Raw genomic sequence first — 15,865 nt, forward strand, 5'->3', positions numbered from 1 at the left:
GAATTACAAAGATTCTTGTTCTGATCAATTTATATTTGGTGCAGTTAACACACCGGAAAGAAAGAGAGGATATTTTGCAACTTCAGTTTTAGTTCAGAAGCACAGTGGCATTTGTGGCCCATTTTATGCCAGCATTTTCTCTAGGAAAAGAAAGAGACAGTAATAAATAAATATCAAAATAATGACATAACTATCATGAATGAATAGAAGCTACTCAGAAGACTGATAGGTATCATACTATGATATATTGTCATTGTGTTATAGTGAGTCTGACTTCTAACTGGTCTTCAAATCAAGCATTAGCTTCTTAGAATGGATTTTTTTCTTTGTTAGATTTTTTTTCTTTGTAAAGCTTATGGCTGAGTTATTTTACTGAGAGAGTAACTAACAAGAACTATAAGGAAAAAATGAAAAGACCGTTACAATTGTTATTTTAAACTGTATTTTGAGTTTTCCTGTCTGTCTTGCTTAGAACTTACTAACAAAGTATTTGAAAAGTGCATATTGTTAGAAGCTTTTTAACTCTTTCACTGAATAGTCCTGAAAATTGTAGACACCAGTATCTTGTTTTCTTTGGCAGTTTGTCCCTGCTTGGAGTGATTCTGATAGCCTTCCAGCAAGCCCAGTATATTCTAGCAGAGTTCATGAAATCAAGACAGAGGCCAAATCCTAGTTCTTCACCGCAGCAGAACAGCAACCCCGTTGACGTAATCAGCTCTGATTCCTACAAGTAAAAATACTTTTTTGTTCTTTTGAATTGCCTTTTTTGTACCCTGTTTATTTTGGAGTGATGCTTTCTGTATGTTTGTATTTTGATACTGTGTGGGCTGCTTTAGAGGAGAGCGTTCCAGGGAACCTCTTTCAGAGAGCTTTCAGTGTTGTGGTGTATATTCATCTCCACAAAAGAGAAATGGAAGAACTCAAGAGTTTATTCTTGTACATTGTCAGTAGTACATAGGGTAAAAATTGTGTGATTGAAGTAAAAGGTACACCATGTGCAGCAGCCATGGAAAGAATGGAAAATACATGAATGGTCCTCAAATGTGAGCCTCTTGGGTGGTCAGTTAGGTACTTACTGAAGCATAAGTGTGTTTGAAGCCTGAGCACATGCTGAAGAGTCTTGCTCAACTCCCACTGAAATCAGAATGTGCTTAGCTAGTATGAAAAATTGAAGACCTAATGCAGTTTCACAGCTTGTGAATATGCCCCCCTTTCTTTTCTTACAAAAATACCCCATAAAACAATCTCAAATAATTTATTTTTTCTCCAGGGGAAGCTGCAAGACATTTATGGATTCCTATAGTTCCTCAGATAAAGGTAAAGGGAAGGGCTTCCTGTCGGTAGGCGCTTCTTCCAGCCGAAGTCAGAATGCAGCAAAGAGAAGTCCTGCAACATACAGCCACTCTCAGAAGAAACACAAATGTTCAGTTTACTACAGTAAGCAGAAACCAAACACAGCAGCTGGCAGCGCCATTGCAACTACTGATGAGAAACAAAATCAGATTGTGGAGAACCAAATCTCAGCGCCAAAAGAGGACATTTGCACTGATGTTGTCAGTGAGAACTGGGTAACTCTAAAGTATGCAAATGGCATAAATGTCAATAAGAATTTAACTCTTCCAGAAAACTTTCTGGGTAAAGAAGAAAGTGCACTGAAGAATACAGTTCTCATTAAAAATACTTCTTCAGAGTGTGATCTGAAGGAAGATCTTCAAACATGTATGTTTCCTAAGGAAACTAACCTTAAAACTTCAGAAAATCTAGTTGAGCTCAAAGAACAGGAGTTCTGTCCTGTGAAGATGTCCAAGAAGCTACCTGAAAGTCACTTGGCCAGAAATTCACCTCAGCAACAGCCAGAGCTGCAAGAAATTTCTAGGAAAAATAGTGGTAATTTGTTTTTTTCCAATTTCTGTCAGTCAAAATCTTCTGTTGAGTTCACTGTGATCAGGATTTTGTCTTTTGCATGGGACAAGGAGATGTGGTATTTCTTATGTGTTCACAATGATTTATCTGTTTACATTCCTAAGGAAGTAGCTTGCATTAAAAGTTGATTCATAAATCATAAATTTGCCTTGGTTTACAGATTTCAAGCTTGTGCTGTAGCATTTTAATGGTTACAATAATTGATGTCATAGATCTGCTTCGAAAACACAAATTGCCCTTGTCAAATATTCAGAAACATCCCAGTTTGTGATATTCAGGTCCACTGAAAATCTGATGCCTGATTTTTAGTCACCAAGCAAGCATGTTCAGTACTGGATATTCAGAAGTCCTTTGATAAAACCACCTAAAATAACAAAAGCTGACATCAGAATATTGTGAAATTGTATTTTGTAGGAATCTGAAGATCTCTTAGTAACAGCATAGCTTTATTTTATTTTATTTTATTTTATTTTATTTTAAATTGTGGAACTAAGCTGCCTGGGAAGTCTTACCTCTTAGCTTCACAACTCAAAGTTTTAAGAGCAGCCCAAGAGCACCTGGGGGAAATGGAGAGCAGAGTAGGAGAATGTGTCCTCTGGAAGCTTGGCTTTACCTAGGCACTTGGCAAAGTGGCTGAATGCTGCAGTCTGGCATTTGCTGTAGCTGTGGCAGAGTTTATTTAGCGATTGAGCCATCACAGAGGGATTTCAGGCTCTGCTGTAGTGTGTAGTTGTTACCCTGGGCCAGTTGCTTCCCATTGTGGTGGTATCTGAGATAGAGCGGGTACGCATGTGCTGTCTCAGGTGGAGGCAGGATAGTTTCACCCATATTTACAAAGTACTTTGACATTCTTCATGCGCTCCTAAACTGCAGAGTGTTGTTCATTCTTTGCTTTGAATTAGGAAATCAGCTGGGGGAGGAAAAAAAATGGTCAGTGATTATGTCTTAACTGTATTTACGTGCACAGGAAAGTAACTTTGAGTCCAGGCTGTGGAAATCATGGTTACACGTAAACCCACTGGGAGACGCTAGACTTGCTTTCATTGACAAAACTGCCACCTTGAGAGAGCGTGTCAGGAGTGCTGACAGTTACTTGTATTCAGTGGTAAAGCAGTACGGGTAATCTGCCGCATTGTCCATTAGCACCTGTGGTTTTCTGCGCTGTCAGGGATGCGAGTATTTCTGTGTCTCAAGAAGTTCGGTAGGATAAACGAAGTCTAAAAAGTACCATATCTTGCTTATAGTTACAGACCTGGTTTTGTGCAAACAGGCAGTCTTCAAGATTGCAGGTACTTGCTTGTTTGTGTGCTGGAGAGCAACGGAGGGTTTTTTAGAGCTCTGTCAGCCTCCCTTCCCTGGTGTGTCCCCTGGTGTTTCATTCACATGGGCTCCTTTGGCAGTCATCATGACTGCCTGCTCCAGAGGGGAAAGGGTGGCTGACTCAGAGCTAGGATGTTGTACTTGGTTGGTAGATAGGAAACCATAAAAATGTTTGGGTGTGCCTTTCCCGTTTGAGAAGACCAGTTCAATGCGATAAGCAATGGCATTTCTCCTGCAGAGCAGCTGAGAGTCTCAGTAGGAGATCGCTGTGGATGTATTGCTGGAACTGATCAGAGCTGAAGTTAATTCTGTCTTGTCCAGCGTCGGCAGGGCCCGGGTAGAGGACTGCGACTCAACTGGGCAACTCAGCTGGTTGTTGAGGCGGGCTTCCTCTCGTTTTCTTCATCTCTAGGCTTTTGTTACACAAGAATAATTCTTCTTCCTCAGAAGCCTCTCAAGAAAAGAAACTTTTAATGCAGAACCCATCCTAAAGAAAGGATGACTTCCCTTTCTCTTCATAGTGAACGCAGAGGACATTTCAGAGATGTAGAGCACCAAATAAAGGCTGTCCTTATTTTGATCTACCCATTTTTGAAAAGCCTTCTCCCCACCCAGCTTGCAGGGTTTTTTCTGTGTGTTTTTTAGCTCTGTATTCTCTGGCTTCGGGTTCTACCTTACAGACCCACGGTTGGGACCCGAATAGCTCAAATTCAAATGAGATGAGCAGGACTTGGGTAATTTTTGCATGTGCTAGGGGTGGCGTGCACATGAGCATGAATCAATTCAGAGCTATGTTTTGCAACTGCTGTAAGAATTTTTGTACAGCGTTAAGCTTTTGATTTTGAAATTTTCAGCATCATCAGCCCAGAGGTTAGTCTCCTAGTGTTTTGGAAAGCAGCACAAGTCTGTTTTTAAAGAAAGGTAGAGGATATTGTGGTTATGATTGGGAGCCCGTTCTCTTCCCAAGCAAACTGATGTTACTGTTTAATTGTAGGGAATAGCCAGCAAGTGCCTCTCAGGAATGAAACAGAAAACTGTGAGACTTTAAAAAAGCAGATCAACCTAAAGCCTTCCACAGAGAAAAAGATTAATAAAGGACCTAAGGAAGAGACTCCATGCTGTGCAAAAGAGGAGATTACTTCTTCTGAGGTTTGTATTATGATCTCAAAATGATCTTTTTGTTTATTTGTATATGCATACACATTAGGTACGTATGTGTATGTAGGGACTACCAGGTACAGTCACAGATCTGAAACACTGTAAATCAGATGACTGAGGAAGTATGCAGACGTGCTTTCCCACATCCATTGCGTACTAATGCTGCTTTATAGAATGATGAGCAGCTTTTAGTAAAAATTAAAACAAGCCTTGTATTATGATATTGGCTGTATCGCAACCAGAGGTATTCTTCGTTGTTGTCAGAGCAGGCACAAACATACTGGCATCTAATGCCAGCTGTCAGCCACAGTAATGGTGTGGGAACATACTCCAGAGGGGGGGTGTCCTACATGGGCATATTGGCCTTCCTTTGCAGACCTGATCTCCAAATATAGGGCTTTGCATCAGAAATTTGCATTTGAGAATACAGTGGGCAGAAGTCCCTTAACAGATTGTGAAGCTGATGAGAAGGATCGTTCTTCACCCCTGGTTTCTGAGCATGATAAACACAGCAGACTGTACCTTTGTTGCAGGCAGTGTAAAACACCTAAAGAACTTCATCAAGTAATTAGTAAACCCAAGAATTTGGATTATGTTTGTGTCCTGTCTGCTGGAATCCCAGGGCAAAAAGGTGTAAGGTGGAATTGCTTACCATGCTTGAGAAATACGTATCAGAAAAGACAGGGTCTAGTCTTGTTTTGGGAACTGTTGTTACAAACTTCTTTCCATGTGTGGCTGATGGTGCTCAGTTTGTGTCTTGCATTTTTAAAAGTTGCTATTATTTGTTGGTTAACTTACCCCATAATTTCCTCAGTTGTAATTCAAATGAATGCCTCCCCCACCCCCCCCAGCTGCTGAGGAAAGGGAGGATTTATTGCTGCTGAACTTGCACACAAACCGATCATAAATCTGGCAGATGTTTTTTGTTTTTAGCACATTGGGGATTTTATTGACTGCTTTCCTTTTTCTCCCCCTAATTTTTTATTTCCCTGGAAGTCAGAGCTAGATGCTATGAGGGGGAAAATGCTAACACTGGGAATTCAGAAATTCCTCTCTCATCGTCTGTTGGTGTCTTGAAGGACAGAGTCTTGGAAAGGCTGGTCAAATTGATGGTGCTGGAAAGAGGATGTGCTGTGGAAAGGCACTAAATCATGAAGTAACTACGCATTTGGGTCGGGTCGTTTTGTCCAGAGAAATTTAGCTAGAAAAATCCAATGGAGTTCATTTATTGAGGTAACTGCGTTTTATAATGTATGCATTGTCTCAGCTCATATTTTTACCTTTAGCAAGAAGATGTGTATAGGAAGAAGAAACCTCAGGAGAAGAAGGAAGGAAACGTACCAAATATGAATTGGAATAGAAATAGAACATCTAGAAAAAATAAGAAGAAGAACGTTAATATATCTACAAGGTATGTGTTGCCTCACCAAATCATGAAGAAATCCAGAGTTGCTGTAATGCTTCCGCAGGTTTTGCATAGTACATTAGGCAGAATTGCTTTATCTATTTAAATAAACACACTTTAATCCTGGCCCAAGTCTTTATTTTTAAGAATGTGCAATACTAAGTATCACCAGCAAAAAAAAAATAAATTTTCCAATTGTAAATCTGCATGTATATAGACACGCCTCGTTCTGCATAGCAGTGGTCGCTCTCCGTTATAGTCTGGAATTTGCTGTCTCTGAAGTTTGGATGGTTAGCTTTCTTTCCATTGTGTATTGTGTGGATAAAATCCAGTCGTGTATTCTCTTCAGTGAAAAAAGGAAAACAAAATTGTTGAAATGATTCGACCTTGAGGAGAATCATCTCCTATATTGAGTAACTGAGGGAACGTTGTCTTCTAGTAGTTTTGAAAGGGGCAGAGAAATACATAGAAAAGAGACAGTGGCTTGCGTTTTTGCTGCAATGATTAAAAAGATTAGAGCAGCACTAGGCTCAAAAGAATATTGAGAACACCTTGGGAAGTTAAGGGGCTTTTTTCCCCCCTGAGGTTTGTTTAAATGCATTTCTAAAGTCGGCTGTGAACTACTCAATTTTTATTTTTTTTTTTATTTTTTAAATTTAAGTTATTTGGATTGTTCTTAGAGAATACCAGTTATAAACTGCTGCTAGAACAGAAACACTTACGAGGAGAAAATCCTCCTCCTCCCCCAGCCCTTAGAATTAAGGTCACGATCCTACAAAGCCTTCACAGATTTATTTTTTATTGCAAGTGGTCCTGTTAAGGTCAGCGGACTTAACAAGGAGATTGTAAATCTGAAGGGGCTGTTAGAACTTGTTATAAACAAATTACTATTCATTGTGTGGGAAGTCAGCACACGTGTAAATCTTTGCAGGGTGCACACCTTCGTAGGTAGGAAGGATAAAAAAAATGGAAGTGACGTACTGAAATTTGGTGTCTCTTCCTTGAACTGATTCAGCAGTTGCTACTTTTCTGAGTGAAGATGTAACCATTTCCTTCCTGTAGCAACAGGACAGCTGGATTTTATTCTTTTTCCCTTAATACTCTCTGATTACAATATTGGATCCAGATATTTCAGTTTTACTAGCAAAAATTTCAGATTACTTCTGATGATGGTTTTATTCTAGTAATAATTATGCCAGTGAAATAGACAGAGGGCACATTTTTCAGTGTATCTAGATCTTTGTACGGCGTTAGCCTGCTTGTTGCTGTAACATCTGATTGGCTTCTGCAAGTGCATTAGAGAATGGAGTTTAACATACACGTGATGTTTTGCTTCTCCCCCTGAGAAGCGGTAGTCTGTGTGGTGGAATACTGCATTTTGGGAAAGGTTTTTTAGATTTCTGTAAAGTTGGGGAATAAGACTCCTAAGCCTATTCCTTGCCCCTTATCCTGCCTTGATACTCATGTGAGTTGAAGTGTTTAATGCCGGGAAAAGAAAAATGCAGCTGAAATATAAAATGTTTCTTTGGGTGTGGTTGTATTAGGGTCCCTGAGCAGAGTGAGTTGAAGCGTATGTGCAGTGAATTTGAAAGGCCGGATCTGAGAGCGAATATTGGAATAAGAGCCTGGTGTCCTCAGGGTAACGGGGAAAATTGTAAAGGAGACCAAAAAGCTGGGAACTTGTCTGTACAGGGAGAAACAGGTATGCAATCTTAATTGTCTTAAATAGGGGAAGAAATATAATGTTGTTTTTGTGGCAGTAGAGCTGTATTCCTTCCTCTAGAGACTTGTGCTTCTCTCCCTTTTGAACCCTGATGTGAAGACGACAGGACTGGTACGATGCAGTGCCTGAAATAATACCTGCTCACTTCCGAAGGGCTCCGCGTGCTTTGCCTGCGGGGTTGGTTGGTGGTGCAAACCAGAAGATGAATCAGTCTGAAGCCATAATCCATCAGTCCCGGGTGAAGGACTGACAGTCTGCTTGTGGGTTCAAACTAAAGCCAGTATTAACTGAAGCAGCTGTATTGCAAAGGCCACCTTTAAAATAGGCAGGTCGTTTTGAAAAAACACCACTAGCTTGGGTACCTCCTTCCTGCCTGTCCGACAGGACTTTAATCAGCTGTTTCCTGGGAAGAGGGGGGTGTGAAGAAGGTATCAATGTTTATAGGATTGTCCTTTACCTCCCTCATGAGATAAAAAAGGAGTATCTCTGCTTATGAATTCATTACTTGGCAACATTTGTCATTGCTTTTAGAATGCATGTTCCTACATCTAGGATATGTTTCATGTTTAAAATATTAATTATATATTTGAAAGAACAGTATAGGCTTCCAGTTTCCAACTATTGCCTCTAACTGCACTGTACCCTGACTTGCATTCATTGCACTGGGGATGTCGTGTAGCTCATTAGCTCCTCATGGTAGGGGCTGGCACGTTTATCCTGAGGCTATCAGTAAATATTTTTTTCTGCCCTATTGTCAAGAAATTTAGAGAATCCATGTAAATTCACATTTCAGATGACTTTTCAGCGAATCTTCTTACATGTTTTGTGTCGGTTTGTTTTTGCAACTTCTTTAGAAAGCTTTTATCAACGGTCAAAAAAGAAGTGTTTGGAGAAGTTTTGTTCGGATTCAAGCTCAGACTGTGGAAGTTCATCAGGAAGTGTTCGTGCCAGTCGTGGGAGCTGGGGTAGCTGGAGCAGTACCAGCAGTTCGGACGGAGATAAAAAGCCAATGATTACTGCCAGGCATTTTCTTCCATCCAGTAAGTTCTGCAGATACCGCTTCTGCACCATAGTGGGCAGTTTCAGCCTTCCTTTTGAACAGAAAGGGGTACTGTGGCATGGGGCACATAACTTGCCTTTTATAGATGAGAGTACCTCTCAGAAACACAAGCAGAGATTTAAAGAACTTGATACTTAAAAAAAAAAGTAGCAGAAATTTTGCGGAGACAAAGATGAGCTGTCAGGCTACAGAGAAAATGTCAAATTGCATGGAGGAAGCCTCACAATTAGTTTTTGTGGAAAGGTGGAAGAACTGAGAGTCACTAGTCAAAGCAATTTCTTCCTTTGAATTTATGTTACATCATATTATTCTATAAAAATACAGTCTTTTATAAATAGCAGTATTTAAGAAAAGGCAGGAATGAGGAACATGTGAAAGCAGTTCAGATCTGAGGATGCTGAGATTGGGTGGCAGTATTCGAGGCATAAGTAGCCAGGAGACCTGAGCCACTTGACTATCTGAGAAATGGGAACTGTGGTTCATTACTGCAGGTTTTTGAAAGCCTGAATATCATTAAAATAGTTGAAAGCCTAAACCCTGTCGCCGCCATCACTATCCAGATTGATGTAGCACTAGAAGTAAATTTTAAGGAAAGTGCTGAAGTGACACAAGTAAAACCAACTTTGAGTACCTGAAAAAAGCTGTTTAGAATAATTTTAAAATGTGCACGTACTTACACGTGTGTTTTGGTATGTATAAAACTTTACATTGTCAAAGAATACAGTATGTGATGTATCTGAACCTGTGGTCTAATAGATGATGAATTGTGTGCACATGACTTCTGTTCAAATGGTAATGCCTCTTAAAAAAAAGGAAAATAAGTAATTTCAAATTCAAAATTAATGTAGTAGTAACAAGGAACCTCTCCATCGAGAGTGCAGTAATCAGTTATAAGTCATAAAATACATTTAAGACCACGTGGAAGCAGGTAGCATTCTTTGGAATAAATGCAGTTAGTCTCCAGACTGAGAGAAAACTTGTTTAACACTATTGATGAGTCTGTGTGTATGTATATTCTGTGCATACTTCTTTTTTTAGGATCTTTGATTTTCACAGTCGTTCTTTTCTTTAGGAGAGAGTATTTCACAAAATGATTTTCCATCTGAAACTCCTATCACTTTAAATCTGTCTCATAACATCTGCAATACCAGGTAAAAAATTTGAATCTACACCTGTGAGACATTAAAGAAACACCACCAACTTGAAATCTTGTCTCATTTTGATAAATTATACCTACCTGTTGTCTTGTCATTTTTTGTCATCATCTAACTGTACTTTCTAGTTGGAAGAAGAATCTTCTTCAGTAGGTGAAAAGAGATATACGAAATTGTTTATGCTGGAGAAATACAATAAATGCTTCCAAATGTAAAATAAAATTGGGGGGAAAAAGGAAATTGTTTTTCCCCTCATATTCCTTCCAGATCTTAGCAACTTACTACATTTCCATTAGCACTTAGTTATATTAAAGTAATAATGTTTTTTTTTTTAAAAAAGGTGGGAGTGAGACTTTCAAGTTGATGTTATTCTTTTAATGGGAATAATGTTCTCCTAGGATATACAGCATGAAAATTGATTTCCCCCTCCCCCACATTCCTTTCTACCTCTTTACTGTAGTAGAGATAGCATCTACAATTTTTATTACTACGAGTCCTCATTTCGTTTCTCATTCATGATTCTTTTCACTAGCAGAAATAATTTAATCCTTTTCTTCTGGGATTCTGGTGCTTGAAAATGTCCCCTTTCCACTCATATTGACTAGTTTCTTTGATCGGATTTGACAAATATGAAATGGATGTTCATGTGTGTCTACGTGTCTTCAGGCACATAAAAGTAAATTTGCCTGAAAGTTGTTGGGGGCACTGAAACAGGAGAGATCCTGCTCATCTTCAGGGACTATAGGTTGTTTTCCAATTTTAGAGAAGAGCTGTTGAAGTAATTTGTAGTAGGTTGGTACATGGATAATAAAAGTGAGGTTATTAAGATGTATTAATTTTACTCAGTTTGCATGTGTAATAATTAGCTGGCTTTTAATTGGGAAAAAAAGCTATTAAAAAAATTGCACATGGGTAATTAAAAATAAGAACAATCAGGAAAGAAAGGGGGAAGCAATAGCAACTGTGATGTTGATTAGAATATTTTTTTCATCTCTGTATTATTTCCTTTGAAATTCTTTGGATTATGACGCATAAGAGCGCCTAGACTTAAGAAATTAAATTTTCTTTTAATTCAGCAGAGACATGAACAGCATCCCCCAGTATCCTGAAACCTTATGTCCCAATTTCACTGACATAGCTGCAGATCCTGACAAAAATAAAAGTAAGTTACTTTATTAACAATAAAGCTGGGTTTTGCACACTTTATCAAGCAGTTTCAGTGATGTTGCTAATAACACTTGTATACACCAACTTGGTAGCCATGTTGTTATTAGAACTTGACTTCTAAACGAGTTAAGAGCAAAGTTAGCAAATGAAAGCTCATAACCTTGACATTTTTTTGCTGCATCTTCTCTGTGTGAAGACAGCATTTAGCTTTCAAGTCACGTTTTAGATAGTCTTTGTTTTTTCGTCCTCTCGCTTTGCACAGGTTTATGTCCGAAAGTAATGCAGTTGAGAGATCAAGAGCACTGGTTGCTGTGTTAAAGTGAAGCTCAGCATCAAATCAAATATGACCATTTTTCTCTCTAAATTTCCACAGTTGGGGCTTGCTGTCTTTGAAAGCAATAATGAATGAAATTGGGCTGGGCTGTTAAAACTCTTGAGTTTTCATTGTTTGTGTCTCAAAGGGAAGTAATTTTAACTTGTTGAGTGGGATTCATAAAAGCAACAGGCTACACGGTGAGGTGGAGTTTGAAAGCTGCTTAGGACACATAGTCCTTTGAGCAGCAGAACTGCCTGCTCATGACTGTCCCTTCTGTAGGTTTAACCGGTGTCTGGTAGGATACAAATGCTGATTAAACTTTTTCCGCAGTAGCAATATTCGTAATATCTGTCATGGGAAATAATGAAATAGAACTAACTTTGCAACCATTGTCTTACAGAGACTGGTACTTTGGATTTTTTCCTTTCTCCATCTGGCTGCTCTCACAGATTTGATAAGAAACAAGTATCTGTAGGCAGTCAGGGCACTCAGTCCGTAGAGAGTAGCACAATGAGTATCTGCCCTAGGGGCTAAATACAGCCCTAATGAGTTCATGTGTTGTTTTGGTTGTGAATGGCTCTAGTCTATTAAAAACCCGACCCTGTTCCCGCTGCATTTTGTGGTTGGACTTCAGAGATGGTTCCTGACCGATAGTTGGGGGGTGAGGAGGGGGCTGGTGGAGATCGCATCCCTGCCGTCCATCCTGCTGTGAGGAAGGGTGCCGCCTTGGCGCTGGCAGCTGATGACTTAAGGACTCTCTGTAGTAATTTTTTTCCCAGTTTTGTTGAATTTTAGCTTCTCAGTTCAAGTCTTTATATATTTTTTTTTTTCTTTATTTTTTTTTTTAACAAATAGAAATTTTCAGATTTGTTTTAAGATGGACATTCATCACAAAAAAAATAGATTGGTTAGTAACTCTGAACTTTTTATCTAGCATACAGTCATTATTGTGGATCTGAGAATAAAGTGTCATTGTAACATTCAGAGTTTGTGGAGCTTCCTTCTTGTGGTTCTGCATTTCATTCCCTTTTCCCTTTTTAGGTCTTTACCCAACAGGAGACTTGTGGCCTGCCCAGCCAGTCTGCCTGACAAACAGTTTAAACTACAACCTTGAGAACAATATACCATGCATGATCCAAGAAACCCCCTCTGTCCACAACAGGCAAGTTGTGTTTTACATAAACAGTATGGATAACGCTTTGTTCAGGTTTCTGTGATGCAGAGGACTGTGCTTGAGCTTATTTTACAATATTTGTAAGATGGGTGATAGTTAAAGTAAAGTTCTTGCTGTCACTTCAATCTTAGTTCTAGTTGTTTATGCTCTTGCGTTAGTACATCATGACTAATTTTGCTAAGACAAATTCAGTGGTGTTCCTGCTCATACGTAGATATTCCAGAACTTCTTTCAAATTTAATTAAATACTTTCTTGGAAAGCTGTTAATTTCTGCCACTTCTTTTGCGTGGCCAGGCAGAGGGCCTGGCTTTTAGGTTTGTTTTCCTCTTGCTAAATACATAGCTTCCGTGTATCATGGGGTGTGTTACGCAGTGTGTACTCATATTAAATGGCATGAACAAACATTGTTAAATAAAGGCAAATAGTCCAGTTTGTAGGTGGTGTAAGGATAAAAGTTGGTCTGTTTGAGGCTTTGTGTAGATTTTGGTCGATCTTCATGTGGTAATGAACTTGAATAATTCTGGTACTTCAGACTCCACAGTGCAAATTTTACTAATGAAAGATGCACCACAAGCTAGTAAGAAGAAATACTCTGCCACCACATTGCAGTGAAATACGGCCAGTTCTTCAGGTCATATGCTGTCATCTGAAATGTCAGAGTTATAACACAGAAATCCCCAAGTGATGGTCTGGTGATCCCAACAAGCCTGCTGACCTCAGTTCTAACTGTTGTGTCAACAAACTGCAGCCCTAATGATTGGGAGCAATTGCTAAGCGGTCCGTCCAACTCTTAAGTCAGATGAAATATATGGTGATTTGTGGCAGATTCTATGTTATGCTACTTTGGTTTCGTATGCCCATCTCAATTTGGACTTTATACGCAAAAAATCATGTAATTATTTATTCATATGTAGTAGTGGTAACTTATGATAACTTCTGAATAGTAAAACTGAATTAGCACAACTTGACTTCAAATTGTTTTATATGCCTGCCTTGTCCAGGGTGGGTCCAGACTTGGACTTCAAGTTCTGTGCATAGCAGGGCTTGTTTCACTTCTGACATATCCTTCAGAATTACTTTTGGAAAGTCTTCTTGAATTTCTGAAATTATTTTAATTAAAACAAGTCTAATCCTTGCAAGTTAATGTATAGTTTAGAAAACATATTATTTAACAAGACTTTAACATGTGTGGCAGGGAAAGTAGATATCTCCATTTTAATTGCTATTGTCAAGCATTCAAATGCTTGAGAATGCATTACATTTTCTTCTATTTCAAATCACATTATATCACTTTACGTCTACCATTTCCATGGTTGTGGGAAAGAAGTACAATTACTTTATTTTTCCAGAGGAGAAAATTGAAGCCGGTTAGGTGTAGTGGGACTCTGGTAGCTGTCATTACAAGTTGGTCATCCTCCCAGAGGAAAAAGAGCTCAGTGATTGCGTAGTGGCATAGAGTAGATAGTGGCAGAATTGGAAAGCGGAATGTGAAAACCCTCATCATCAGTTACATGCATTTTTCATCCAACAGCTTTACATTAAATAGGTATTTCTAAATAATTTTCGGAAGTTCTGTGACTTGTTTCTGACAGCAGACTTCTTTTTTTCTTGGGACAGCTTCATTGACTGGAATGCAGCTTGTGACAGCCAGTTTTCCAACATGTATTGTCCACTAGAGATGAATGAATATGGTGCTTTCCCAGAAGGTAAGATGAAATAAAGGTTATGAATTATCACTGAGCATGGTTTTTTCCTCTCACCTTTTGTAGAACAAAAGCCTGAGCTTGTCTGTAAACATCTGGGCATTCATTGCTTAAGCGGACTTTACGGTTTCCAGCTGACTGGATGCTCTGTAGTAATAAACAATGTCTGCATGTGGTGGATGAGAAGACTGGTCTTCGTATGGAGTTATTAAGCCTGAAAAGCAAGTATACAGAGCTCTGTCTGAGAGGGAATAGAGAGAAATGCTCGTGACCACAGTATTACACAAATCTTTTTGCACAATTTTCTTTGTTTCCCCTCTGGCAGGCTTCTGCCTTCCAGTGTGTGAAACAGAAGGCCTCTTGTGACCAATTACCTTTCCAGGCTAGAGTTTCTTGGCTTGAGAAGCACACTGGCAGCAACCTAGATTTCTTTAGCATTACCTAAGCAATAATTAAAGGTCAGGCTACAGTATCACAGGCAGCACGGTGATCCCTCGGGTGCTTAGAGCTGAGGCATGTTGGCAGTGAAGCCTGGGTAGGCTCTGCCATGCACATTCTGTAGCTAATAAAGACTCTGTTCTCCAGCGGAGAGATTGCCAACTCTTTATCCCGTCCTCCTGATAGCAATTTGTTAGTGAGTCCCTAATACAGAGTGGTAGTCTTGTTAACAGAAATTGTTGCGCTTCGCTGCTGTGCTGCCCTGAAGGTGCTTGAAGTCACTGAAGGCTGAGGTCGGTTCCAGCCTGGCTCACTCCAAGAAGATTCAGTGTTCCTCCACAGAAATGTTAGCTGTGTTTATAGTGCAAAAGCCTTATTTTGTCTGCATGCTTTTATAAACTGCAGAAAACATGAACTACCCCAGTGGCTTCCCGGGTACTGCAGCCGTGCAGAATACAGCCTTCATTGACCAGAACTGTCCCTCCACCTGGAACGCACCTCCCAACATGCCACCTACCTGGGAGCCCGCCAGTTACGTCAACTCCACAGTGAGTATTGTCACTGCGAGGCACTGCATTGGAATGCCTCTTCAAAGCCTTCCCAGTGAATTCCTGCCTTTCCCCTACCTGTTGCTCACATGTTCTTCATGAATCCTTTAAGTAGCCTTTTGTACATATTTGGTGCTGGCATAGGTAGCGTGGCTTTTTCCCGGTTGTTTGTCAAGGTTGTTACTGCACCTTGTCTGTGAAATTTTAAGACCGATCCTTCTGCCTGAAAATTGACTAAAATCATCTCTTACATATGGAAAAACATTTTGGACTTGCCTAGTCTACTGAGACTTTTTCCTATCAAAATCAACCTTTCCAGATGAGGGTAAAACACAAAAAGTGCTGACAGCAAAACCCAAAGAGATTTGGAAATTGTAGAGCTGAATGGACAGCTGCTCTCAGTGACTTTGACAGGTTTTTTTTGCTAGGAAATCCAAGTGATTTAAGCTGGATTTGTGCAGATTTCTGAATGCTGACTTTGACCTGTTGCGCTCTAGACGAGCCATGTTTATGTCATCCCACAGTGCAATGTAGTGACTTCAGTTCAAGGTGGTCTTTAACTGTAACCACCTTCTCTTCTGCTCGTATTTCAAAATCTTCTATTTTGGAATTTTATTTTTTTATTTACAGTAGGTTTATTTTGAGTAAAACTAACCAAATAAAGCAAGAAATATTTCCAACTGCAAAAGTGAAAATTCTGCTGTGTTAAAAAGTGGCAAAACTGGTCGAAGACTGTTTCCTAAAATAAACGTGGCTTTATTTCATATTTTATTCA

General features: G+C 39.4%; 1 protein-coding gene across 1 annotated transcript in view; it reads left to right on the forward strand.

Annotated features, from left to right (window-relative positions):
• The window catches only part of KIAA0922 (KIAA0922 ortholog), a 47,380-nt gene that overhangs the window by 30,398 nt on the left and 1,117 nt on the right, over nucleotides 1-15,865 (forward strand). Inside the window, exons 22-32 of the mRNA XM_009893694.1 lie at nucleotides 581-730; nucleotides 1,271-1,887; nucleotides 4,238-4,392; nucleotides 5,688-5,812; nucleotides 7,351-7,508; nucleotides 8,384-8,569; nucleotides 9,662-9,740; nucleotides 10,820-10,905; nucleotides 12,268-12,388; nucleotides 14,019-14,107; nucleotides 14,948-15,090. Coding sequence (XP_009891996.1) covers nucleotides 581-730; nucleotides 1,271-1,887; nucleotides 4,238-4,392; nucleotides 5,688-5,812; nucleotides 7,351-7,508; nucleotides 8,384-8,569; nucleotides 9,662-9,740; nucleotides 10,820-10,905; nucleotides 12,268-12,388; nucleotides 14,019-14,107; nucleotides 14,948-15,090 — 1,909 coding nt within the window. The remainder of the gene's footprint in view (nucleotides 1-580; nucleotides 731-1,270; nucleotides 1,888-4,237; nucleotides 4,393-5,687; nucleotides 5,813-7,350; nucleotides 7,509-8,383; nucleotides 8,570-9,661; nucleotides 9,741-10,819; nucleotides 10,906-12,267; nucleotides 12,389-14,018; nucleotides 14,108-14,947; nucleotides 15,091-15,865) is intronic.

The sequence above is a fragment of the Charadrius vociferus genome, unplaced genomic scaffold (assembly GCF_000708025.1).
Source record: "Charadrius vociferus isolate BGI_N301 unplaced genomic scaffold, ASM70802v2 scaffold59, whole genome shotgun sequence".
NCBI lineage: Eukaryota > Metazoa > Chordata > Aves > Charadriiformes > Charadriidae > Charadrius > Charadrius vociferus.